Source organism: Podarcis vaucheri (assembly GCF_965113315.1).
Source record: "Podarcis vaucheri genome assembly, chromosome: 13".
Taxonomy (NCBI): domain Eukaryota; kingdom Metazoa; phylum Chordata; class Lepidosauria; order Squamata; family Lacertidae; genus Podarcis; species Podarcis vaucheri.
In genome coordinates, this window is record NC_138751.1 from 57,339,684 (window position 1) to 57,365,672 (window position 25,989).

General features: G+C 48.2%; 1 protein-coding gene across 1 annotated transcript in view; it reads right to left on the reverse strand.

The window, feature by feature from the left end:
- FAM222A (family with sequence similarity 222 member A) overlaps positions 1 to 25,989 on the reverse strand; it is a 90,626-nt gene that overhangs the window by 27,983 nt on the left and 36,654 nt on the right. The window contains exon 2 of the mRNA XM_082196117.1: positions 15,784 to 15,911. Coding sequence (XP_082052243.1) covers positions 15,784 to 15,865 — 82 coding nt within the window. The 5' untranslated portion in view covers positions 15,866 to 15,911. The remainder of the gene's footprint in view (positions 1 to 15,783; positions 15,912 to 25,989) is intronic.

The window sequence follows — 25,989 nt, forward strand, 5'->3', positions numbered from 1 at the left end:
GATCCCAGAAGCTTTCTCAGGATTGTCCCAATTTTCTCCAAATCTGAGGGAGCCTTGCAGAGCCCAGAAAACAAGGCCCTGCTGCTACACCCTCCCAACTTTCCTGCGTAACGAGACACAAGGGAACAGATGAGGCGACTCCACTGCTGCCCCCCCCAACCAGCCCGTCCGTTAACAGAGAGGCTTTTCAAGACGCCATCGCCAGATCTGCTCACCTCAGGGCAAGCTCTTTATTATCTGCCGCCAAAGTGTCACCGCAGATACTGCTACACACGTGTGTCATGTTGCATTTGTCTCCTCGTGAGGAATTGGTGCTGTTGATGCCACACACTGTGCCACTTAGGGTCAGCGCAAAAACAAACTGTGTGTGTGTTTGTGTGTCTGGGGGATTCAGAATAAGAGAGACAGGAGTGTTTTCCTCCTGGGCGGCCTTGTCGCCTTAAAACAACCTCTAGCTGGGTGTCTCCATCAGGTCTTGAAAGATGTTGGGGGGGAGGGCTTCCTGGAGTAGGGATGGAGGGAACCCTCTTGGGCTCAGTAATCTAGCAGGGCACAGATTGGCAGGCCCCATTAGGACAAAATCAGGCAACTGCAAGCCCAGAGGCTGTAAACTGGAGCAAACCAGCATAGATTAAGAGTTGTCTGCACCAGCTTATTCTGCATAACCTCTGGGAACCTAAATCTCAGGGGAAGAGCGAAACCAGCCCCAAGAGAGGGCCTGCAACTCAGCTTCTCCTGGAGGATCGCTTGAGCTCAGGAGCTGGAGGCTGCTGTGCCAGCCACAAAACAGGCTGCACCAGCCGGTCTTGTCAATAGCTCCTTAAGTGGCTCCTGTGGGTGGGTGAGTGGGTGCACGCGCGCCCACAAACAGGGAGGGAAGAATTTATCTGAGTCCCACCTGGCAGGAGAGCAGGATGCAAGGAGCTGACCCCTCCATAGCAATGGAGACACTGGCTATATTCTCTGGTCTGCTCTAGGGAGGCAGGTTGTTCAGGCAGGTTGCAAGTGTTGGGTCCCCCATCCCCCAAAGGTAAATCTGGATTAAACACTGGGAGGGGGAGCTGGACATATGGGCTGGACATCTATGCCTAGATCCTCTGAAGATCCTGCAACAAACAGCCATCTGGAAGTGCCCTGCCTCTTCAGTTAGCTTAAGAATTGAAGGGTTGAGCTGGGGAGAAGAAGCTGGGTGGGTGGGGGCAGAAAACGTTGGAAGCTGCCTTATGCCACCATTGGTCCATCTAGCTCAGTCTTGTCTACACTGGCTGGCAGCAGCTCTCTAAGGTTCCAGGCAAGAGCCTCTGCCAGCCCTTCCTGGAGATGCCATAGGGGATCCTGCTCGCAAGCGAGAGATGCCCTTCCCCAAGCCCTGGCACGGGGGCTGCAGCGACTGCAGGCTATCTGAGGACATCTCTCTACAGACTTTGCATGGGACAAAAGTTACTTTGGACCTTCAGTCCTCTGCTTTAAAGACCAGCACTTGTGCATGAAATCCCTCTAAATCTATAAAAGGAAGAAGCAAATCTCTGTATGCAAAAGAGATGCAAGCACGTTGATTGTTACTTCATTCTTTCTAGCAGTCCTGTGAGGCAGCCCAGCAGTCCGTGGTTCAGCTAAGGCACTGCGACAGAGAGAGAGACACCTGCCCAAGCGCCTTGCAGTCCGTGGCAGAGGTGCAACCTGAGAACCCAGGAAGAGCCTGGATGCTGCATCAGCCCAATGGGGGCCCATCTATCCCACCAACCAGAGGCCCCTTTTGGAAAACCCGCACGCAGGATCCTTGCACGAGAGCAACAGGCCCTCCTGTGGTTTCCACCAACTGGTACTCAGAGCATTGCTGCCTCTGTGAGATCTGAACCGGGGACTCTCTGGAAATGCCCTTCCTCCCAGGCCATGCTGCTCTACGTGAGGCAGAAATCAAAATCCCCACAGAACTTTGCACAAAGAGGTAGCCCTTTTGTGGAAGGGCTTAGGGATCTGAGGAGGGAGGCAGCTGCAGAAGCAGCAACGCTTTGCCCTCGTGAAACTGCTGGCCTTCTCTGCCACCCAGTCGAGGGAAGCGGGGGAAGGAAGCAGCAGGCGCAGAGATGAGGGGCGGGCAGATGTCAGGACGACAGGAGAGGCTGCGCAGAGGACGCGCATAAACGCAACTGAAGGGCCCTGCAGGATGCCGGAGGCGCTTCCCAGCCTCTCTGTTCTGCCATTTAAGCAACATCCTCCTTGAATGGCTGCAGATTAATATTTGATTCGCGGGAAGGGAAGGGGCCTCCTTTGCGCTGACGGACCCCACTGGTCAGGCGCGGCGGAGGGAACTCTCGGAAGACGCTCAACACTCTTGCACAAAGGGCTGCAGCAGCGGCGCCTGAAGCTTTTGACTGGAGGCTCCTTTCACTGGCAAGGGGCTGTACCAAGAGCAGAGCCTCCAGCACAGAAACGCTCTCACTGCATTTAGACTCCCCCCTCTTTCTCCAAGGAGCTCAGGGGTGGCAAACAGGGTTCTCCCCCTCCTCACTTAATCCCCACAACAACCCCACGAGGTGGGTTAGGCTGAGAGAGGGCGACTGGCCCAAGGTCAGCTTGTGAAACTAAGGGGGAGAGAAAGGGGGGCAGGGATAGTCAATATGTTTTATGGCCAAGGATGGGACGCGGGTGGCACTGTTGGTTAAACCGCAGAGCCTAGGACTTGCCGATCAGAAGGTCGGTGGTTCGAATCCCCGTGACGGGGTGAGCTCCTGTTGCTTGGTCCCTGCTCCTGCCAACCTAGCAGTTCAAAAGCACGTCAAAGTGCAAGTAGATAAATAGGTACCGCTCCGGCGGGAAGGTAAACAGCGTTTCCGTGCGCTGCTCTGGTTCGCCAGAAGCGGCTTAGTCATGCTGGCCGCATGACCTGGAACTGTATGCCGGCTCCCTCGGCCATTAAAGCGAGAAGAGCGTCGCAACCCCAGAGTCGGTCACGACTGGACCTAATGGTCAGGGGTCCCTTTACCTTTTATGGCCAGGGATATGTGCATATAAAACAGGGCAGCAAAAGAGGGCGGGCACATTGCAAAACAGACCAGTAAAAATGCACAGTCTTGTTTTTTACAAGCTTACTCTCTCTCCCCCCCCCCCCGCCGATTGTGGCTTTGGCTGCGGGTGCAGTGGGTACTGCCCCCTCCCCCAGCCTGCCCCCCACTAAGCTTGGTAAAATGGAGAATAAGGAAACCTAAAAACAGCATCTCTGTCACTACCTGCCATGCAATAGTGGAGAAGGTCCATCTGCCCACCTGTTCCCCGCATGTGCAACACAACTCCTACAGGGCTGCAAGCAGAGAGAAAGGGGCCAGAATTTGCAAGCCAAAGCAAACCAAGCTGCAGGAAAGGGAGATTAGGAAGAGAGAGGGAGAGAATGACCTATGCATTTGTTTATTTGATTTGCATCAATTACGAATTTCAAAATCTAAAGCAAAGGAAATGCTTTTAAATAAAAATTAAAATAAAATGAATTGAGATTGTAGGTTGGTTCACAACAATAAACCAGATCAACAACAATCATCAAAATGCCTATATATTTTTAATCGTTTTTTATTGAAAGTTTCCAACATAAAATACAACAAAAGCCGAACTAACCTAAGAGAGAGAAAATGCCTAAATAAATCAAACCCCAGACAATGCATGAGTCTTTATATTAGTGAGGCAGCAGATAGAACAACACATACAACTGCACAAACACCAGCTTATCTGAAAAGCCTGGGTGGATAAAGCCGATGGTCAAAACTCAAGTATGAGGATGGTGGTTGCACCTCCAAAGGCGCAAGGAGTTCCACAAGTGGGGTGCACCAGAGACAAAGCCCCGTCCCTCTCACTGAAAAACAGCAACGCCCATCAGAGAGGACCACGATAAGACTAAGATAAAGGTGCAGGCTGACAAGCATTTGGGCCATAAATTAAGATTATGCAAACCAACAATAAAATGCACTTAAGAGGAATGAATACAGATATAGCAATACTGGGAAACTGTTCTATGCAGAGTTGGTGCGTGGTTCTTCAGTGTTTCAGCCAAGGGACATTCTCAGTCCTACCTGGAGCTACCAGGGACCAATGACACCCCATGAATTATAACCAAGAAAGAACATGGAGACTCCAAACGCTTTCTGCTGAGTCAAAACCTGGGGGTCAGTCAGCAAAGTCCTGGCAAGATGGAAGAGCACTGGGGGTCAGCTCCAGGCCACCCAACGTCTTGTCTTCAACTACGGCAGAGAATTCATTTCCATGGTCCTAACACAGGAGCAGCTGCCAGGGACACCTGGGAATGCAGCTGAACAGGGAAGAGTTGAGGGAGGGTTGCAACCAACCACCTTTCTGGGAATCTTGTCTCGCTCCTGTGTAAACCCATGTGGAAATTAAGGTGATATTTTATGGGTGCACACAAGAGAAAAACTTTCCTCCTGCAACTTTGTCAAAATACCATGGGTATTAGTATAATGTATTATTTATAGATGCTGAGAAGGCCTTTGATAATATTTCTTGGGAATTTATAATAAAAAATTGGAAATACAGTGATACCTCGGGTTACATTCGCTTCAGGTTACAGACTCCGTTAACCCATAAATATTGTTTCAGGTTAAGAAATTTGCTTCAGGATGAGAACAACAATCGTGCTCCGGTGGCGTGGCAGCAGCAGGAGGCCCCATTAGCTAAAGTGGTGCTTCAGGTTAAGAACAGTTTCAGGTTAAGAATGGACCTCCGGAACGAATTAAGTATTTAATCCGAGGTACCACTGTAATGGAAATGGGACAATGTTTTATAAAAGGGATCAGAGCAATCTATTCAGACCAAAAAGCTAGATTGCCAGACAAGGTTGCCCATTATCGCCATTATTATTTATAACAGTCCTGGAAGTCCTTCCAAGAAATATGAGAAAAACTGACAAGATTAAAGGAATTGGTGTCAGTCGAAAAGAATATAAATTGAAAGCCTTTGCAGACGATTTAGTTATAACAGTAGAGGACCCATCAACCAGTGCAATAGAAGCACTGGAAAGAATTGAACAATTTGGACAGGTAGCAGGTTTAAAATTAAATAAAAAGAAAACAAAAATGCTTGTTAAAAATATGGATCAATATGTAAAAGACAAATTGCAACATAAATTAGGTATTAGGTGGTAAAAAAGGTTAAATATTTAGGAATCTGGCTAACATCAAAAAATATAAATTTGTTTAAAGATAATTATATACCAGTATCAAATGGTATTAAAAGAGATCTAGAAGTGTGGGGAAGAATGAAATTATTTCTATGGGGAAGAATTTCAGTGATCAAAATGAATGTGCTACCCAAAATGTTATTTTTATTTCAGTCAATCCCAATTATAAATGGGCTTGAAAGAGTGGCAAAAAGTAATAACAAAATTTATCTGACAAAATTCAAATTGCTTACAGATGTCAAAGAAATAGGAGGTTTCTCCCTGCCAGATTTGAAATTGTATTATGAAGCTTCTTGCCTGTGTTGGTTAAGGGATTGGATATTGTAAAAAAACACAGATCTATTAGCTCTGGAAGGATTTGACAATAGGTTTAGGGGGCATGTATATTTATGGTATGAGATGGTAAAAGTTCATGAACCACATAATTCGAAAATCAATCTATGAGGTATGGAGTAGGTATAAGAGTTTATTTAAACCTAAAACACCATAGTGGCTGTCGCCATTAGAGGCAACATCTATAAAAAAGTTAAATATGGAACAAAAATGGGCCACCTATGGAGATTTGGTGAAAGAGATGGATAACCAGTGGAAATTGAAACCTTATGAAGAGATAAAAGAGTCAGTAAAAGATTAGTTGCATTATCGTCAAATAAATGAAGTGTTTAGAGAAGATAAAAAGAAAAATGGATTTGAATTTATAAGATCTAGGTTTGAAATGGATTTATTAGGCAGCAAAGTTAAAATATTGTCAAATATGTATAAGTTACTTTTGGAATGGCATACGAAAGATGAAGAAGTTAAATCTGGGCAAATGATATTGGTCATAATATACAGTTAGAAGATTGGGTAAATTTTACTGCATGCAGTTCACTTAAAGAAAATATAATGAAAATGGTGTATAGATGGTATATAACACCAGTGAAATTAGCAAAAATATATAGAACAAATAATCAATGTTGGAAATGTAAAGAAAAAGAGGGTACTTTTATCATATGTGGTGGACCTGTAAGGAGGTGAATGCCTTCTGGGAAATGATATATAATGAAATTTTTAAAATGTTGAAATATACATCTATAAAAAAAACAACAGCAGAAGCCTTCCTGTTAGGTATAGTAGGCCGAGAAATACATAAACAGGATAAAGCATTGTTTTTATATGCAACAACTGCAGCGAGAATGTTATTAGCCCAAAGTGTAAAGAAGAAGATTTGCCAACAAAAGAAGAGTGGCAGATGAAATTACTGTACTATGCCAAATTGGCAAAACTGATGGGAAAAATCCGGAACCAGCAGGATCAGACTTTTCTGAAAGACTGGAACAAAATTGTGTTATATCTGAAGGACAACTGTAAATAACTAACATTGCTAGTAGGGCTACAAGAAGTTTTGTAAGGTCAAACTTATTACAGTTAATTTAGTATGTAAACAAGATTATGATTTAATAGCAAAAGATATATAAGAAAATGCAGTACATAGAGAATAGGTTTGAAAACCATCAGTTGAGAAGTTCTAGGCTTATGAAGCCAAATGTTTTATTTACTTTTGTACACTAGGATGTTATGTAAGAAAGTATATGTAAAAACCAATAAAAATTATTATAATAAAAAAATAGTATAATATATTAATTAGGCAGCTATTAAAAGAGGTGGTGGTGGTGTTGTTTAAAAAATGCAGATGCAATTAAAACAGTTTTTATCACTCAAGAGAGGGAATTTCCACAAGTGCAACACCCTCACGATGCCTCTGCAGACGGACCATAAAAAGCCAGAAACTTAAGACTGTTTCCTAGAAAGAGAGATTAAGACTCCACAGCTGCCTGCAATTTTATGCAGAAAGAAACATTACAGAGTTTCTAAAAAGGGTGAGAGGACCTGGCTGGTCTGCTGCAGGCAGACAATTTGGGGCAAAATCAGATGCAAAAGGCATGGAGGTGAACTTGACATGGATTTGGTAAACAGGCTTGCATGTGTAAAATCACACACGAAGGTAGCACAGAAAATGCAATGCCACGAATTCCACAGGCTGCCTCGTGAACTTTGCCCCAAGACGAAATGGGCTTGAAGGAGAATTAATTGCCTATTAGGGGACTGGAGGGAAGCCCCGCTCAAGCAATTGTTGGGAGAGGCCCAGTGGACACAACATTTTTAAGCCAAGGGGATCTCCCCGCCCCCCCCCCCACTGGCCATGGATCCCCTGGGAGACACAGGACTGTGCTACCTTTTGCAAAAGCACCATGATGGGCGAGAGAGAGAACGCTTGCTTTGGAAAGTGGGGTTCTGCAGAGCCTGTGTCTCTGAGGTACAGCAGGCACATTCCCAGATTCGCTGGGTGTTTTTCATCACACCTGGAAGCAGAGCTTCCTGGAAACAGAGCTCTTGAAGGGTAGGGAGGTGGGAGTTTATCATCTTATTTTCCACCTCTGGCACAGCGGAGCTTTAAACAAAACCCAACAGAAAGAATTGAAAATATCCTACAATCTAACAACAGGGCAGGATTCTTTGCATGCAGCTGTTAAAATCCAGAGAGCCAAGTCTGCTTCACCACAGAATCACAGAGGGGAACCCTGACCAACCCCCTGCAATCCAGCCTCCTCCAACTTGCCTAGGCAGAGGTCCCCATTCTCCATCCATCTGGCCTGCCAGACTCTGCCCAGGTTCCCTCCCCCTGCTCCAAGCAAATGCCACTGAGCTGTGCCCATTCCACTTTCTCAGCTAGAGGGTGGACAGATGGGGGGGCATGGAGAAACCTCTGCTCTTTTGCACAGCTGTACAAGAGCAAGAGCAGAACTGGTGGCTCCGCTTACTTTGTTCCTTTGGCTCCTGCCCACCAAGGGCATGTGGGCCGGGGGCATTTCTGGCTGAGCCCAAGAATTGGCCAGGCAAACTTTTCTGGTGGGGTGCGCCACAGGGAAATAGACCACACCAAGCAGCAGCCCCCCACTGCCCCGTATCCACAACACACACAAAAAGGTTTTTGCAGATTAGGCTAACAGTATCGTTTACATGCAATAGCCCAGATTTTTGTACAGAAACCTGATTTGTTGATTTTGTTCCCTTTATATTTTTAACACAACTATCTATGATTAATGAATACCTGAACCTCCCTCTCTCTTTTTGCCCTGCAGAGGAGGGGACTCTTGGGAAGGGAACATGGGAGACACGGAGCATTATGTGCTGGAAAGACCGGCGAGTGCAGTGCCTGCCACATTTAGGAAAATATTCCTATTTCTGGTTGGGCACGAAATCCCATCATGCTCAAAAGCAGTGTTTTCACTGCAAGAGGTGGCATTTGAAGTGCAGCGTCAAAGCCCTTTTGTTCATTGGCAGGCTCTGGTAAACAAGCAGCTCTTGTTATCTCCCCTTTCAGAGACACACCTGCGATGGGAGGAAACACCAGGGCAGCAGCGCACTGGAAGCACACAAAGAAAGCAAGAGGTTTGCTGCCACCAGAGGCACCAGGAAAGGGTTTGTGAAGATCCGAGGACTTGCCACATCGAACGGGCCACAACTGGCCCACCAAGGAACTGTCTCCTCTTCCGGACCTTTTTAGCAGCCCCTAGATACTTCCTTTGTTGCTCTAATGCAGTGGCTCCCAGCTGGTGGTCCACGGAACCCAGGGGGTCCACGTGATCCACCCAGGGGATCTGTGGCACCATTCACATAACGAAACCTACCATGGAGATATCAACATTTTCCAAAGTAGAGGGTCCATGGTTTGGCTTTGGAAAAATAGGGTCTGCAGTACTTAGCTAACTGGGAACCCCTGCTCTAATTAATTTGACTTGTTAGCTCCCCCTCCCCCTAAGAGCAGCCAGTATGGCATGAATGATAGCTGAAAATAAATAGAGGCAAACTCCTGAATCTTCCAACACCTGGCTTCACTCGACGTCCGCAAGTTCCAGGGTTATGAGAGAGCAAGAAAAACTTTTCTCTTTCCTCTTTCTCCAGGCCCCACCTCATTTTATACATTTGGCAGGATTCTGAGTTTTTCTGCATAGGATTTAAGCAAAGGGGGTGCAAGTTAGCAGATGTTCCTGCATTGGAGGGGCCTGGACTAGAGGACCCTTCAGTCCCTTCCAACTCTACGATTCTACGCTCCTATCCTGCCACCTCTTACTTGACTTTTCACTGAACTGAAAAGTCTCCGGCACTTTGAGATTGAGTCAGTCACATGACGCGGTTCAACCGAGGCAACATTTGCACAATGGCGTTCTGTAAGAAGTCTCTTGGACCCCCTGATGCCCAAGGAAGCTTTGTGTGTGCCCTGGGGAAGAATGCAGAACACACACACCCCAATTCAGAAAAGGGCGCCATTCATGCATGCGCAACGCATTAGTGTGCCTCTTAATGCCCATAAGAGCTTTCGTTGGTCTTTGGCGCATACAGGCAGGGGCACTTAAGTTCTAGTCTTCGAAAGCAGGATCTCAAAGTACCCAAAGGCTCTCCCGCTCAGAGTCGGCAGCAGCAGCAGCAGCAGCAGATGCCTCAAAAGCATCCCTGAACCTCCCACTTGAGCATTTCAGAGGCTGAAAACCTTTGGCAGATAAGCTGCCAAAATACTTTCAGGGAACACAAAAGGACACTGTGTAATGGGGCCTTGGAAGAGGACTTCTGAAAAGTCTTGTCAACGCTCACGCTACTTTTCTTTCCCTCTTGTCTTTCTTTTTCTCCTCCTCCTCCTCCACCTCCTTTCATCCTTCTCTGCATCCATGGGGGAGAAGGCAGGCCAGGATCAGCCCCCATCCAAGGGGGCGGGCAAAGAGACGGAAACAGAGAAGACTGCGCAAGATAACACTCTCTGATTCTATTTGGGGGGGCTGGGGGTGACCCAACATCTGTGTTGGGGGTTGCAGATTTCCCATCGCGGGCATCTGGGAACAGGGTGCTGGACGAGATGGGCCCCTGGCCTGATCCAGGAGGCTCTCTTTGTGTTCTTACTAATTAAGGGGAGGGGACAGCAGCATATGGCAGGAATAAGTCCCGTCAAGCCCCCCCCCCCCCCAGTATGGCTGGGAAGGCATAAAACTGAAAGTGCTCAGGTGCAACAATAGACCAGCAAGCCACCCACAAACACATAAGCTGTACTGCAGGCCCAGTCCACCCCCCATTCCCCACCCCATGGGGTTTCATTTCCCCCCAGGAGAGAGACAGCCACCCAGCACCCCAAAGCTACTGTGGACACCCCCAGCCTTCTCCAGTGGGATGTTTTGGGGGGTTTGTTGAAAAACAGGGTCTGAGTGAGATGGACCTTTGGTTAGATCCAGCAAGTCTCTTGTGATACCTGCAAAAATGACCCACCACTTAAGGGCTGGGAATCTGATCAGCCAAAAAGGGATCTGGTCAACGAATCCATGAGGCACCGTCAAGGAACACGGAAGCATCTTCAAAGCCTTAATGTTGTGGGAGCAAAAAAGGTTTGAAAAACATAGTAATTATGGGGTGTGGGGGGATTATTAGCTCCTATCATCAAGGGAAAAGGATATTAAATAAAATATTGAAATCTGCAGTGGTATTCTTGGAATACCCAGCAGCATTTGTACACAGCTGATGATTGTTGTATTAAAACTGTTGCTGTTATTATTATTGACAAGTAGATTTTTATCTTCCGGAAGGAGCTCACCAGGGTGACCAACAGCAGGGAATCCCTGATAGGAAGCCAACGGATCACATCTGGTGGATCACTTGAGCAGCACAGCCACCTCCGCAAGCGCATGCCCATTTTAAAAAGTCCGATGGCCTAAACCCCCTCTTCCCTCCACCTCTCAGGAGCCTAGGTTGGGTCTGAGTGCCAGGACCTCCCCTTGCATGCAGAAGCTCCCAGGTTTAAAACCTGGCATCTCCAGGTAGGGCTAGGAAGGTCTCCCAGCTGCAGCTCAGAAGAGCTTCCAACACCCAGTGTAGGCCATACTGAGCTAGATGGACCAACGGGACAAGAAAGCTTCCTGGGCTCCTGCCATTTGCTGCAAAGCCCAGCACAACTGCCGGGGGCCGACCCTGCCAGCCTCCCCCAGCTCTGGAGCAGGCCATCTCTGAAACCAATAACCCCTAAAGATGGTGCGTTGGAGGGGGCAGCTTTGGCCAGAAGGGCAACAAGGGCCACCAACTTTGTTCCACAGTTTCGTTCCAAGAAAAAGGAAAGTTGAGCCCTGCCAAAGAAGGGAGCAGGGGAGCCTGGTCCCAGAGGGGTGCCTGGCGCTTTGTGAGCAGTGGAAGGCAGAGACTGCACGCTCAAGGAGAGGCACCAGGACCTGGGGCAGGATGCGCATGTCCCAGACTCAAGATGCTCCATTGAGACCCCTCCAAGAGGCATTTTTTAATTGCTCGTGGAAGAAGACACCAGCCAGCTCAGGAGAAGAATATTGATCTCCAGCCGTTACAGCGGCAGCACAGACTTCCTGCGTTTGTAGTAGAAACAGCAGCCGGGGTTCCAGGGGCAGATACAGGCACAGACAAAGTGCAAAGGCAGAGGCATGCGGAAAGTGACATTTAATTAAAATATGAGCCAGGGCTCTGCAGCTGCAGGGAGACAGCAGAGGAGTGAGAGGGCAGCTGAGCAGAGGAGGGGGTGTTTGATTTATAATTTAAAGTAAAGCCCCATGCTCCTATAAACACAGAAGTGGGGGGAGAGAAATTGAAGATAAAAAGACCATCACCTGACACAGCTAAAGAGAGGGCACAGATTGAGTCTGGCCACGACCCCTTTTGTGGTCCACCTTGCTTTGCTGACAGACAGTGGCAAGGAAGGCTGGGCCGAGTTGCTCTGTTCCAAGAAAACATTCCCAGGCTGCGTCAAACAAGGCTGGGCAGCTGGCAGCCAAAGTGGTACAGAAGTCAGAGTGCCGGACTAGGACCTGGGAGAGACCAGGGTTCAAATCCCCACTCCGCCATGGAGTTCACTGGGTGACCTTGAGCCAGTCCCTGCCTCTCTGCCTAACTTACCTCACAGGGTTGTTGTGGAGATTAAAGGAGGAGGCAGAGAACCACATACGCCGCCTTGAGCTCCTTAGAGAAAAAGGTGGGATATAACTTGTTGGCATCCGTCTGTCTTGAGAGACAATGGAGTGCACGTCTGGGGGTGAAGTCAAGCCATTGTGTCAGCAACACTGAAATGAACCCCCCTCCCCCAGGCAAAAGCCTAGGCAGTGTGTACAGAGGTCCTGGGCAGCCCAAACACAAGACCCGCTCTCAGCCACGCTGTTGTGGTCCAAAAGAAAGCAGAGCCCGACATTTGGCACCAGCTTGGCCACACGAGTTGCCAGTAGGAGGCAAACCAGGCACCCTCTGCCTTAGAGTCTCCACCCTGGATTTGTGGAGGGTTTCCTCCTGAGCCTTTCTTCTCCTGAAGATATCCTGCCAGGCGGTGAAGGTTTAAGAGTTTTCCTTCTGCTAGATGGGCTCCTTTCCCAGGCGGACGAGCCCCATCTGCCCCTTACTTCCCTCTATGGCATGGGCAGAAACTGCTTTCTTGACCGTTGGACTCACCCACTATTGGTTTTCCTTTACTCCTTTTAGATATATAAAAACCTCCTTTTGCAGGACCAGCTAGTCCCCAAATCAGAGTTGGAAATAATGCTCCACATGCTCCAAAGCTCAGGGATATTGATTGCTTCTAAAACTTCACTGCTTTGCACACTAATGCTGCCTGGTATGAAAAATATATAAAATCATATATTAAAGGGGAAGGGAGAAATCCATTACTAAATTAATCAGCAGCGTGAGAGAAGCGCTTTCCCCCCAGAGACGGAGAGGGCAGGCTGATTTCTGCCCCGATCTTTAGCGGCACAGCACTCGAGGGGTGCCTAGCAGAAGAAGAAAGGCGGCCCCAAGGCTTGTCCTCCTGCAGGTGGGAGCAGAGAGAGGAGGACGCAGCTCCGTGGAGGAGGCACCCATGGGCAGGAGTGGAGAGACGGGTGCAAGGTCAGGTACCTCTTTAAAAATAAACCAGGAGTCTGCAGCTGGAGAATTGGCTCTGAGTGAAACATCTTCACCACCACCACGATCATCGTTGATGTTATTAGAATTCATATATTGCTCTATACCCACAAGTCTCAAATGGACAACTGAGGCTCACCACCAGCCCTGGCTCCTTGGCCCTCACTACCTCCTTGAGGCTGCCCCCTCGCCCCGTGGCAGGGACCACAGAAGCAGGACCTCACTGCCAAGCTTCCAGACCCACCAGGGGCATAGCACTAGTTGCATTGGGGCACATGTGGGGCACAGACAGGAGACCCTCTGAAGAGATCTACAGGTGAAGGATGCTATACAAATTTAATAAACAATAACAATAACTTACGGAGGGCAACAAGCTCACCGTTCCTGCTGCAAATGCACCACTACGCGAGACGAAGGAAGCCCAGGAGAAACGGGAGAAGGAAAACAGGGAAGAGAGAGGGGTGGTTGTCGACAGACCCCCAGGGCAGCCAGCCAGCCAGCCAGTGTGTCCACAGCAGGAGGAGAAAGGCAGAGGAAGAGCCTCAGAAATGCCAACATCCCCTGTGCCATCCAGCACAGGTGGGAGGCCAGCATTAACAGGCTCACCTTTGATGTGAAATTAATACAAAAATTATTCAGCAGCACCGGCAGGATAATAGGATTCTGTGGTGGTGGCAGGCCAGCCGCTGCCACGCTGCGAGGCGGGCTCATTTAATATCGACGGAAACGACGCCAGAGGACAAGAAATAAGGCCCATAAAGATAATTGCCGAGATACTCAGGAGCAAATTAAGTAATCAGAGTCGCTTCTAAATCGTGCCTGGTTCTAAGAAGAGCCATCTTTTCCGATTACCCCAACAACCGTTCATCAGAGGACGGGGAGGAAGGACTGCAAGTCCAGTTCCTCAAATGCTATGCAGGCCACCATTCAATCAGCTTCTCTGCAAGAATATCCCGGGGGACTTTGTCAAAAGCCTTAGTGAAATCAAGATACATGACGTCACATCATTCCCCGGATCCACCAAGGTTGTAACTCTGTCAAAAAAAGAAATGAGATTTGTCTGGCATGATTTGTTTTTGAGAAACCCATGCTGGGTCTCAGGGATCAAAGCAGCAGAAATGTTCATCTCCAGGCCTGGAACACGGCAAACACTTGAAGGGAGAAGAGGAGAGAGGGCTCCTGATGCAAGACAGGGGAGGGGGGAACCCCCAACATCCAGCCCTCCGGTTTAAAAACACACATTCATCACTTGAGACTCTTAAAGCGCCTTTGCAGCCAGAGAGGTCACCGCAGCCTGCCTCAGCCGGGCTCATTAAATAGACATTTAATCACAGCTTTGGATGGAGAGACAAAGACCGCAAGGAACAGGTGCTTTGATGAGTGACCTTTCGGAACCTATTTTAATGTAACTAGTTTACGGCTTATCTGAAAGGCCAACTCATCAGGAGCCGCAGAGTCACAGCAAAACCCAGGAAAATAATTACAGGGGCCTGAGAAGGAAATAAAAAGGAAGGGGAGGCAGGAAGCAATTCCTTCGGGGCGTTGGCTGCATGGGGCCCTGGCTGGCGAGCACCCAAGTCTCAGCACGGCAGCAAAGGGTCTCCCCACCCCAGCCACGGGAACCCACTTGTAAAGTGTCGCTTATCCGGGCTTCCTGCACCCATCCAAGCCCAGCTCCCCTCTCCACTTCCCACCTGCCCTTCCTCTTCTTCTTATTTGCTAAATAAATATACTTTTCAATATGGCCAGAGAGCATCAAGGGGAAGCAGGAAGGGCCAGCCGTTCTCCCTGCTCAGACAAAGTACAGGCACTCTCTCCCTCTTGCCTTCCGACTGCCACCCTCGCATTTGCTCTCAGCCCAGGGATCCTTCTCCACGCCAAACCCTGGTCAAGCTCACTCAGGGGGCAGTGTTTCTCCATGTGACATGACTCAGAAGAGCGCGACCCCCACCCCACCCACTCCAGTCAAAGGGCTCCCTGCTCCCAGCCCCCACCAACCAGCAAAGGGATGCTGACCCAAAAGAGCAACAGCCCAGAACCCTCGTGGGATGGAGAGAGCGCCGCTCCTTTGCCACCAATGGCTGCACTTTTGCTGGGGGAGGAAACTAGGCCGATTTCCATGACCCCCAAGACTGCAGGCTACCCCTGAGCACCCACCCACTTTCCACTCTCTCCTCCACTCTAGGGACCCAGATCTCCCCCTTTAGCCCTGGCCATTCCTTGGCCACATGGGCTGAGCTCCCTTCAAACCATACATTTGAAACATTACAACGCCACTTTAAGCTTCCCCCAAAGAATTCTGGAAGGTGTAGTTTGTTAAGGGTGCTGGGAGTTGTTAGGGGATAACTGTCCCAGCAATTTCCCTCCCAGAACTACAATTCCCAGAGTGGCTTCACAATCAATCTCTGTTAAGTGTGTGTGTGTGGGGGGGTGCGCATTCCCAACAACTCTTGGCACCCCAACAAGCCGCAGCTCCAAAACTCTTGGGGGGAAGCTGCAGCTGTTGGAAATGGTTCCATAGCAATTTAACCCACATGGTGCAGATGTGGCCACAGAGGCACATCTTGGAAAGTGTCCCGCAATGGGAATCGTTACAACTAACACCAGCTTTGGTTTGTGTGAAGGCAGTTGTGAGTCGAGTCTGCAGAAGAGCCAGCGAGGGGTCTACTCACACTTGCGTGGCTCCAGGGCCTTGTTTGGGCAGGTGAGGTGCTGGCTGGGCGGGTTCTGTGTCCTCTGCAGGCAGGCCAACATGACTGGCGGCAGGGAGAAGGCTCCAGTGGCGTCAATCCAGAGTGCGCTGCGGGGGACCCAAAAAGACGGAAGAGCGTCAGTCAGCAAACCAGGAGAGAGTCATAGCATCATGGAATTATCTAGTCCAACCCCCTGCAATGCGGGAATCTCAACTAAAGCATCCCTGACAGATGGCCATCCAACCTCCAAGGAAGGAGAGTCCGCCACGCCCCGAGGAAGCCCATTCCACTGTTGAACGGCTCCTACCCTCAGAAAGTTTTTCCTGATGTTGATTCTGAATCTCCTTTCTTGTAACTTGAAGTCATTAGTTCTGGTCCTGCCCTCCAGAGAAGGAGAAAACAAGCTTGCTACATCTTCCATGGGACAACCCTTTAGACATCTCCCCTCACGCTTTCCAGGCTAAACATACCCAGCTCCCACAACCATTCCTCCTAAGGCTTGGTTTCCAGACCCTTGATCATTCTGGTTGCCCTCCTCTGCACACGTTCCAGCTCGTCAACATCCTTCTTAAATTGTGGCATCCAGAATTGGACAACGTATTCCAGGTGTGCTTTGACCAAGGCAGAAGAGAGTGGGGCTATTACTTCCCTTGATCAGGACACTAGACTTTTGTTGATGCAGGCTAGAATAGCATTAGCTTTTTTTGCTGCTGCATCACACTGTTGCCTCATGTTCAGCTTATGGTCTACTAAGACCCCTAGAACCTCACTAGTCAGTAATAACAGACATCACAGACAGCCTAGGGAAAATGCAGATTGCATCCACACAGCAGTTTATTTCCACTTTCATGTTTCCCTAGCTATTACCTTTCACGTGATATTTGAGCTTCCAAACAATGTAAAAGCTACTTTCAGAAATATAGCGTAATAGAGTGCAAGTTTAGCACTCATTCCCATGTAATTTGTTTCCAGTAAAAAAATCTGTTGGAAATAACACTGAAATGAGCACTAAACTTGCACTATATTCTGCTAAATTTATGGAAGTGGCTTTTAAGTCGCATGAAATTTCAAATATAATGCAGAAATTAAGAGGGAAATATTGTGGAATAAACTGCTGTGTGAATGCAGACTAAGTTGTGTGATTCTCCCACTTCAGAGGACCTTGCAAACTGAGTCAATAAGAAGACTGCTAAACAGAATAGCTCAGAGTGCAGCACCAGGCAGCTGAATTCAAGACAAAGGAAGGACATAGGCCTTATGGTGGTGGAGATGTGCTTGAAAGGACGAGGGAGATACTGCCAGAAACAACAAAAGTTGCTGAATGATATTTCTAGGGAATTTCTGAGGCCCTACCCATGACTAACAAAGCCAGAATAATGTATGCAGAATGGCAGAGAGGAAAATAAATTACACCAAATAAGACATATTGTGCATAGTTGCCCAATTTGCATAATGCACACAGTTTGCTGAATCTAGTTTTATTATTGTTTTTCTTGGTGCAAAATCTGGACAGTCTTGGCAACATTATTTAAATTACTTATGCTTAATCACCCCACCCCCACCCCACTGCCTTCTGTCCTAGCCCTGAGTGACTTCCGGAATGGTCTGAGCATTACAATTTAAATGTGTGCATCATGGAGGACTCAGCAGGCCGATCCAAGGACACGACAGAAAGTCAACTATGGAAGTTTTCCAAAAGTGGTTTTCTATCACTTCCTTCTGGGTGGGTAGGAACACCAAGCCCCCCCCCCCAACCCAAAAAAATCCAGAAGCATCAATAAAAGCTGAAGTGGCACAAATGTGGGCTCTTTCCCCAGCAGCTGACAGAATCCTAAAACTGTCTACTTGGAAGGGACCCCAGAGTCCAACCCCTTGCAATGCAGAAATTACAACCAAAGAATCCTTGTATTTGTTTGATAGGACAGTCCTCCCAACAGGGCAAGTTTTACCAGCAACACCTGATGGGAACAAACAAAGCACAAAACTTTCCCCAAGTTTTAGAAAACACTCAACTCACACTGGATGTCCCCCCCTCCACCCGAAAAGTAGCACATGCGTCCCCCAGCATGCAGCATTCGCTCCGCCCTCCCTCTGGCAAAAGGGGAATGCGGGCTCAGGAGCTTTCAGCTGCCCCATCTCAGGCTGCCCTCGAAACCCAGATGATCAAAGTCAAGGCGAAGGGAAAGAGGCCAAAGCCACCGATTTGCTCCTTCGGAGCTCAGCACACAGCACTATCCTTTGGGAAGAGCAGCGCATGGCATAAATTATGCTTGGTTCCTCCCCACCCTGAGTGACGTCTGGAATGGCCTTGCCACTGCAACCGGGCGCAGGGAAAAGGTCGGCTGGCAATGTACAAAGAGCAGTGTCCTTCCGAGAGGAGGTTTCTGTTCCATTATGCTTCCATGCTGAAATTCACTGACAGCTGCTTGTCAGGATGCATATATCACACCACACACAGATCTCTGGCTGCTGGAGGAAAGGCTGGCCTACCCAGGGAGCAACAAGCAAATGTGGGGAGAAGAAAGAAGGGGAGGTCGGCTTAAACCATCAGGCAGCTTGCAAGAACTCAGCATATGCCTGGAAGGAGAGGTTCTCTGATCAGGAAGGCTGCCTCTTGGTCTCAGGACTGTCTCTGAGGAAAGGCACAAGTCTCCCTCTTTCCCCTACTGCCTCCACATGTTTCCAGGTGGACTGATTTAAAATTAAGCCAGAGTGGCGTAGTGGTTAAGAGCGGTAGACTCCTAATCTGGGGAACCGGGTTCACTTCCCTGCTCCTCTACCTGCAGCTGCTGGGTGACCTTGGGCCAGTCACCCTTCTCTGAAGTCTCTCAGCCCCACTCACCTCACAGAGGGTTTGTTGTGGGGGAGGAAGGGAAAGGAGAATGTTAGCCGCTTTGAGACTCCTTAAAGGGAGTGAAAGGCGGGATATCAAATCCAAACGCTTCTTCTTGCTGCAAGAATTAAGATGTCTGGTTTGTTACTCCAGAAAGCCTCACTGGAACCCAGGAGCAGCCAGAGCCGGATTTCCCGTGGCCCAGAAAGTAAACACCTCGGGGGCTAAATTAGGGGTGAGAAACCTGTGACTTTCTAGACACTGCTGGATGCACCTCCCACCATTTCTGACCATTTGGCATGTCGGCTCAGGGGGGTGGGAGATGGGGGGTGTGTGTCACAGGTTCCCTCATCTTGGTCTAAATATTAACCAGTGCAACAAACATACAAAATATTGATGTACAGTTAACCTTAAAAAGTCACACTACTTCTTTTAAATGGAAAAACGGCATTTTATCTAGATATCTTAGATAAAAAATCATGGATTTTATTTTAAGATATTATGACTGAAAATGTTTGGGCTGTATCATATTCAGATTGCATTTTTAAAAGTTGTTCTTAAGGGACACTTCATAGGATGGGCATTTTTGAAATATGAGGTTTTGTTTTTTTTAATTGGCCTTTGATCTAGATAGCTAGCTATGTGATCTTCCCTAACATATTCCTGGTCTAAGCCCAGGCATCATAAATAGGTTTGGAGCAGATTTCCCTTTCTTTAGAACAACTGTGCACTATTTCTTGGAACTTTACTACCATGATTGTAGGTGGGGAACTGCATGTTTAGATTCCCTCTCATTTTTTTTAACAATAAAATAATCCTTACACTTAGAAAATTAGCAGGTAATGGTTATTATTTTTTTTTAATAATTTTTTTTATTGCTTTTTCCCCCAAGGTCAGAATACATCATCAATAACACAACAAAAGCGATTTTACAGAAAAAAAGAAGAGATTATAATAGAAAATTCACTTTTTCAAATCTATTTTCATGATCAACTGGACTTCCCCACGTCCTCCATCCCCTAGCAGGTAATGGTTAAAGTTGGAGCTACAGCCTTCCTCCCTTAGCTGCTCATTTCTAAATGCAGGGATGCCGTCTCTCTCCATCGATGTTTTCTTTAACCACCAAGAGCACAAGACAGCTCAAAACATTTTAATGCCCAAGGTAAAAAGACAAAATAAATGGCGCCCCCCCCATACACACAGAGATAACTAAATGGTTGCTGCTCTTTGCCCTTTGATGTTAACCCCCTAGTTCAGGTGTCAGCAACCTTTTTCAGCCGTGGGTCGGTCCACCATCCCTCAGACCATGTGGTGGGCCGGACTATATATATATATTTTTGGAGGGGGGGGGAATGAACGGATTCCTATTCCCCACAAATAACCCAGAGATGCATTTTAAATAAAAGCACACGTTCTACTCATGTAAAAACACCAGGCAGGCCCCACAAATAACCCAGAGATGCATTTTAAATAAAAGGACACATTCTACTCATGTAAAAACATGCTGATTCCTGGACTGTCCGCGGGCTGGATTGAGAAGGCGACTGGGCCGCATCCAGCCCCCAGGCCTTAGGTTGCCTACCCCTGCCCTAGTTGTACCACCTTCCCGAAAGGGGGCCATTTTTAAAAAAATGCAGCCTGCTAATCTGCAAGCGTGAAGTCCCAAATATCAGGGTCCTACGTGACTGCTGTCCATGTAAAGATCAGCTCTTTGTCCTGGGCTCAGATTAAACCCTGCAGCGGATCTCCACCCCTTTCTTCCTGATCCTTCAGTCTGGACTCCCACCCTTGCGGCTTTCTAGCTCCCTCAGCATGGCAGGCGCAGGAGCAGCTTGTGCGCAAATCCTTTTTCCTCACCATCAATTCTGATTGCAGAGGGAACTGGAATAAAACAGCCAACAAAGTATTTCCCCCTGCTGTCCTGCTCTGCTCCGGGTGACTTTCAAACAATTCATGGTAACCTTTTTGGGCTGCTAATTAGAAGCAACCTCCTGAGAAATGCTGGAGGGATAGGCGGAGCGGAACAGGGACGAAGCCAGAAGAACAGGTGCAAGACCTGCAGCTACTCCTTTCCCTCTGCCCCGCACCAAATCTCCTCCTTTGGATATGCCAAATGGAAGAAGGCACCATTTCCCCAAGGCTGCGAGCAAAAGGTCCCCAGGAGAAATTACACAGGTGGAACTAAGGCAGGCCCTTAAAATCTCAGAGTGGCGGTAAGGGAAACAAAAAGAAAACCTAAATTGCGTGGGATGCAACATCACAGAAGGCAGTCAAATACAACATTTCCTGTTTGTCCAGAGTAGACCCACAGGGAGATATTACTCCAGCCAGGAGGACTTTCTGTCACACATGTCTGGAGCATCCTCCTTCTACATGTGACCAAGTAGATGGGCGTGACCCTGGGAGACCCCATAAAAGGGCTGGTCACACATCCATCTTCCCTTCTTCTTCGCTTTATTCCATCCTGATGCCCTTTGCTGTCTGCTGGCTCTCAGCCAGCAGCACATGGGCTCAATCCCCATATGGGATGAACCCACTCTCTCTTCTGTCACTACAAGCTAAAGCCTGCCTTCAGGGAACCTACTGTGAACTGAACGTAAGTAAACTTCTGGTTACTTTTCAAAGAAGATTGTTGTGCAGACAAAGTTTCAAATTAATAAAGCTGAGGGAAAGCAGTTGCAATCCCATGCTGCGCCAACTCCATTTGCATGGAAAGCAAACAAAACCGCCAGCGGTCCTCGAGGAAAGTGCCTGGCCAAAATGGGGCGGCTGCTGGTGACCCCTCCTGGGATGTTTCTGCGGGTGGGAGCCCAGAAGGGGCCACAGCCGGCCCTCGTCCCGCCCAGAAGCGCAAGGAAGGGTGCTGGGGAAAGGCAGGGGAAAGTTCCCTCCTGCTCTGGCGTTTTGCCCCTGGCACGATTCCCCCCGGGGACATTTCCTCATCACGGCTCATGAAGTGGGAGACTGCACACCGTCCGTCCCCTCTGACTGGAGTGAACTGGTTAATGGTTATGTCAGTACGATTTAGCCCAACGTCCTTCCCCCTGAACGCAGCCGACAGGCGTGAGCAGAAATGGCTGGCCGTCTCCTCTTCGGGCTGATAAATTAGCATGGACAGCAAGGAATTGCTCGCTCTCAGCCTCCCTGCGGATCGTCCTCCTCCCTTCCAAACAGACTGGTGTCCTTTGCTGCCTCGTGACTCGTCCCCCAAGAGAGAAAAGGCAACCTCAGGAGGGAACTCTGGCCTTCAAACAGGGGGCAGGCAGGCAGGCAGGGCAGCCATGAGCACCTACCCCAAGAGACACCTTCCCTTAACAAGGGCTGCTATCACAAAGTAAATTTATGGGCCGCCTTTTCTTACCAATGGCAACTCAAGGCATTGCAGGGGGTCGGACTGAGTGACCCTCGGGGCCCCTTCCACCTCTACAGTTCTAAGGCAACCTGCAAGCAAGCAAGCAAAAAACCAGACGGGTACATTTAAAACCAAGGAAGGAAGGAAAATACATTTTCAAAGCACCCCACCCACCCGGATCTCGTAATGGAATGAAACAACAACTGAAGGGCTCTCTGCACACATGTTCAGAGGCAGCCCTTCATGTCTCTGGCTTGCTGCTGTAGCGGAGCGCAGGCAGCTCAGCACAGGCTTGGGCTCAAACAGGTTTTTATGCTGCCTGCAACCTTTGCTGCTTCTTGCTGTTTATTCTGCCCTCTGTCCCTCCCACATTCCTCTATGGGAGGTCCAGAGCTAGCAACACGAGAATGGGGCCTTCTCCGTGATGGCTCCCCACTTGTGGAATGCTCTCCCTAGAGAGGCCCTCCTGGCGCCATCATTACGCATCTTTTGGCACCAGGCAAAAACGTTTCATTTTCACCAGAGCTTTGGTATTTTAACTACCTGTGGCCCCTTGGATGGGTAGGATATTTTAATCCTGCCTTTTAAAACCATGAATGTGTTTTCTATTTTTCTATGCTTTTGTTTTGTGATGGTTTTAATGTATGTTATCTACATATTGTTGCGAGTTGCTTTGGATTGCAATGGCAAAAAAGGTAGCTAGTGGGTTTAAAAATAATAATGATAAAAGTATTTATTTTTTAATGACTGTATATATGCAGGCTTTAAAATAGTTTTTTAAAACTCAGTTGCTGCACAGCAGTACGCACTTAGACACTTTGTGGTTTGTTATAAGAACAACAGAGGCAATCTTTTGTTTCTCAACACAAATCCTGCTTGTGGGTTCTTGTCCTGTGGGGAGGGAGGTTCAAGTCCCTGCATCAAAACCAGGTCACACTGGTGCCACTTATAAATGTGTGCATATTATATCAGATTTCATTGAAAAAGTAAAAAAGAACGAGTAGCTAAAAACTGAGCTACTGGAGAAACAGCAAGATGTAGAAAACCAAATTTAAAAATATTGAAAAGCAAGACACCCACAAAAAGGAGAAATCAAACCAGTTCCAAAATGTACATTTTTTTTTACTCCTAAACAGTTTTTACAAGTATACATTTCCCCCCCTCTGCCCGTTCTTGTAAGCAATCAAGGCACACAGCACATGTGGTGTGCCAAAGTTTGAACAACCGTTCCTTGTGCGTAGGGAAACCTGACTTGATTTCTGGTATTTTTCAAAAACCAGAGAAGTGTTTGCACCTTTCAGAAGCCACTCCCACAGGGCCAGTTGGGCTGAAGAGGCTACTTCCGCCGTCCCTTTCCGGACCACCTCAAAGGATCCATTTCTCCTTCAGCCAAAAAGTTCGGCAAAAACATGCTACACTTGCGAGGGAAAGGTGCGCAGAGAGAAAAGTTATTTAGTCCTGAACAGGTGCCTGGAGTTGCCAAATTGGTCCACTTTCCTCCTAGTAATGAAGTATTCATGAATAAAAGCCTTTTTCACTATTTTTCGTAAGATGCTAATTTCACAACAAGAGTTCGTTACCATGTAATTATCCCAATCTTGTATTTCCCCATCTGTAGCAGACTCTCTCTAAAAGCAGAAGACAATCACACAACCACCTTTCATCACTGACTATTTTACTTTCTGCAAAGGTACCTTGAAAGAAGTGATTTTCCTCTGAAAGGGACTTTTATTCTGTTTCAAAACCAATTTTCTCCTATTACTGTCTTTAAGAAAAGGAGCGAGACACAGAGAAAGGAGCATTCGTTATATGTCCCTCGTTAATGCAGCTCGTGGTAAAAAGCAGCAATATCCATTTCCCGGCTTTGATTTCTGGTAATTTTAAAATATGATATCACAATCAGTCAGAAATTATGTAGTTGGAGAGAAGAAAATACATATACGCGCACACATCCGAGAACAGAGCAGGGCTTATTTGGGAATTGAATACACTTGACTGATAAGCCAGCCAGCTGCTCACCTCCACAATGCCAGGATTACAACCTTGGCCTGGTCATACAGGGAGCTAGCAAGCCGCTAGAGCGCTGGGAAGCAGATAAACTCCACAACAACAAAAGCCACAAGGAAGCCATACAGAAAGAGGCAGGAGGTGGGGTTTTTAGGGCACAATCAGATGCAATTCATGCAAGGTGCAAAAAACCAGCCAGAGGGATGCATGTGCTGCAGATTTTGCAGGATGGGGCCTATGTTCCTCTCACTCCTGACACTCCCAGTTTGCACATCACTCTAGGCCCACAAGTGAGTTCCCAGAGAGAAGACCAAGGCCACACAAGGCTCCTCATGGCTCCTGCTGCCACTCCCCAGACACGGCTGAGCCACGGTGGGGCTGTGCCATGGGGCTGCGCCTGGACTAGGTCCATAGTTTCCAATTCTCAGGTGGGTCCTGTGTCCTGAACACAGCCAGCCCCTCCCAGCAGAATGAGAAGCCAGTGCTCCACCAAAGCATTTCCAAGGTCCTAGGTTCAATACCTGGTCGCTCCCAAAGGGTGGGGAGGCCAATGCGCTCTATGTGGGGCTACCCTTGCAGACAACTCAGAAACTTGCATGGGTCCAAAATGCAGCTGTCAGATTACCAGCCGGTGTTGTTTAGATCCACATAACACCCGATTTAAACGAGCTGCACTGGTTGCCAGTTCAATTCTGGGCCCAGTTCAAGGTGCTCACGTTAACGTCCAAAGCCCTAAACAACTCAGGCCTCCAATATCTGAACGACACCCTCCTTCCCTACAGACCCACCTGGGTGTTGCCATCAGCAGAGGGGGACCTCCTAGTACTTTCTCCACCCTGAGAAGTGGCAGGGAGTGGTGGCCTGCGAGTGGAGGGCCCTCTCTGTGGTGGCCCCTCAGCTGAAGAACTTCTGCCCCCCAGAGGTGCATTGTCATAATGCAGTTACTGGCAAATGCAGAAGATGTGCCTTTTTACCCTGGCATTGGACATTTGGAAATACAGATTTTCACAATCCACCCTATTTCTGTGACTGTAAGCAGCTTTAAATTTGCTTTTATTACTGTCTTTTAAGGTTGCACCCAGCCCTGGGACCAGAGGGGGGAGGGAAAGTGACCATAATAATAATTTTAAGTATCAAGAATGGGTCAGGCCACTGTTGCTTTGTCCAATTGTGCTGGTGTGTGTGTAAAAATAAAACATTTTTAAATTATTGTTTTAATTGCTTTTAAAAAATTATTATCCTTTCTATGTTTTTAGCTTTCCCAGTTTTCTCTCCGTTTTTGCATTTTTATCCATAAGCTGCCTGGAGTCCCAGTCTGGGGAAAAGGCAGAATGTAAATAAATAGCAATAACAATAGCCCTGGAGTAGACAGATACAGCGTTCTTTATTTGCAGAGCTGAGATGCTCCCTGAAATAAAGGCGCCCGCCCATCCCCTTTCCGCAGCGCTTCTCCTGCACAGCCATGGCACTGCTCCCATCCCTCGCCCGCCCTCCTTGTCCTAAGCCTCATCCCACCTGCCGTCTCCTCCAGCTCTTGATGACCAGCCAACAGGTACTCGCCATCTGGGTCTCTGGCAGGAGGGTGCTGCTGCCGGCCCTCCCTGCCCGCCTGGCGCTTTGTCTTAATCCTCCTGGCAAATCCACAGGCAGCCCTCCTCTCCCCGGAGACCAATGCTGCCACCTGGAGAAGCCGGAGCAAAGGCGGCTGGGGAAGAAAGTCTGGGGAGCGAAAACTCTTAGAACTGCAGCTTCCTATTTTCCTCATCACACAAAGAGTGATGTGCTACGTTATGACAGACCTCAAACCTGAGAGGTGACCCACTCCTGGAACTGAAGACAGGGCGCAGGTTAACGCAAAACCAGTTGCCTCTTATATCCGTATGGTAATAAGGTCAAGCTGGTTTGCACGGGGGCCTGCCAGGCTCCCCATCGGATTGGCTCATCTGCTGTGATGTCATGGAGCATGCACAGACAGACCCAAAACTGCTCAGCA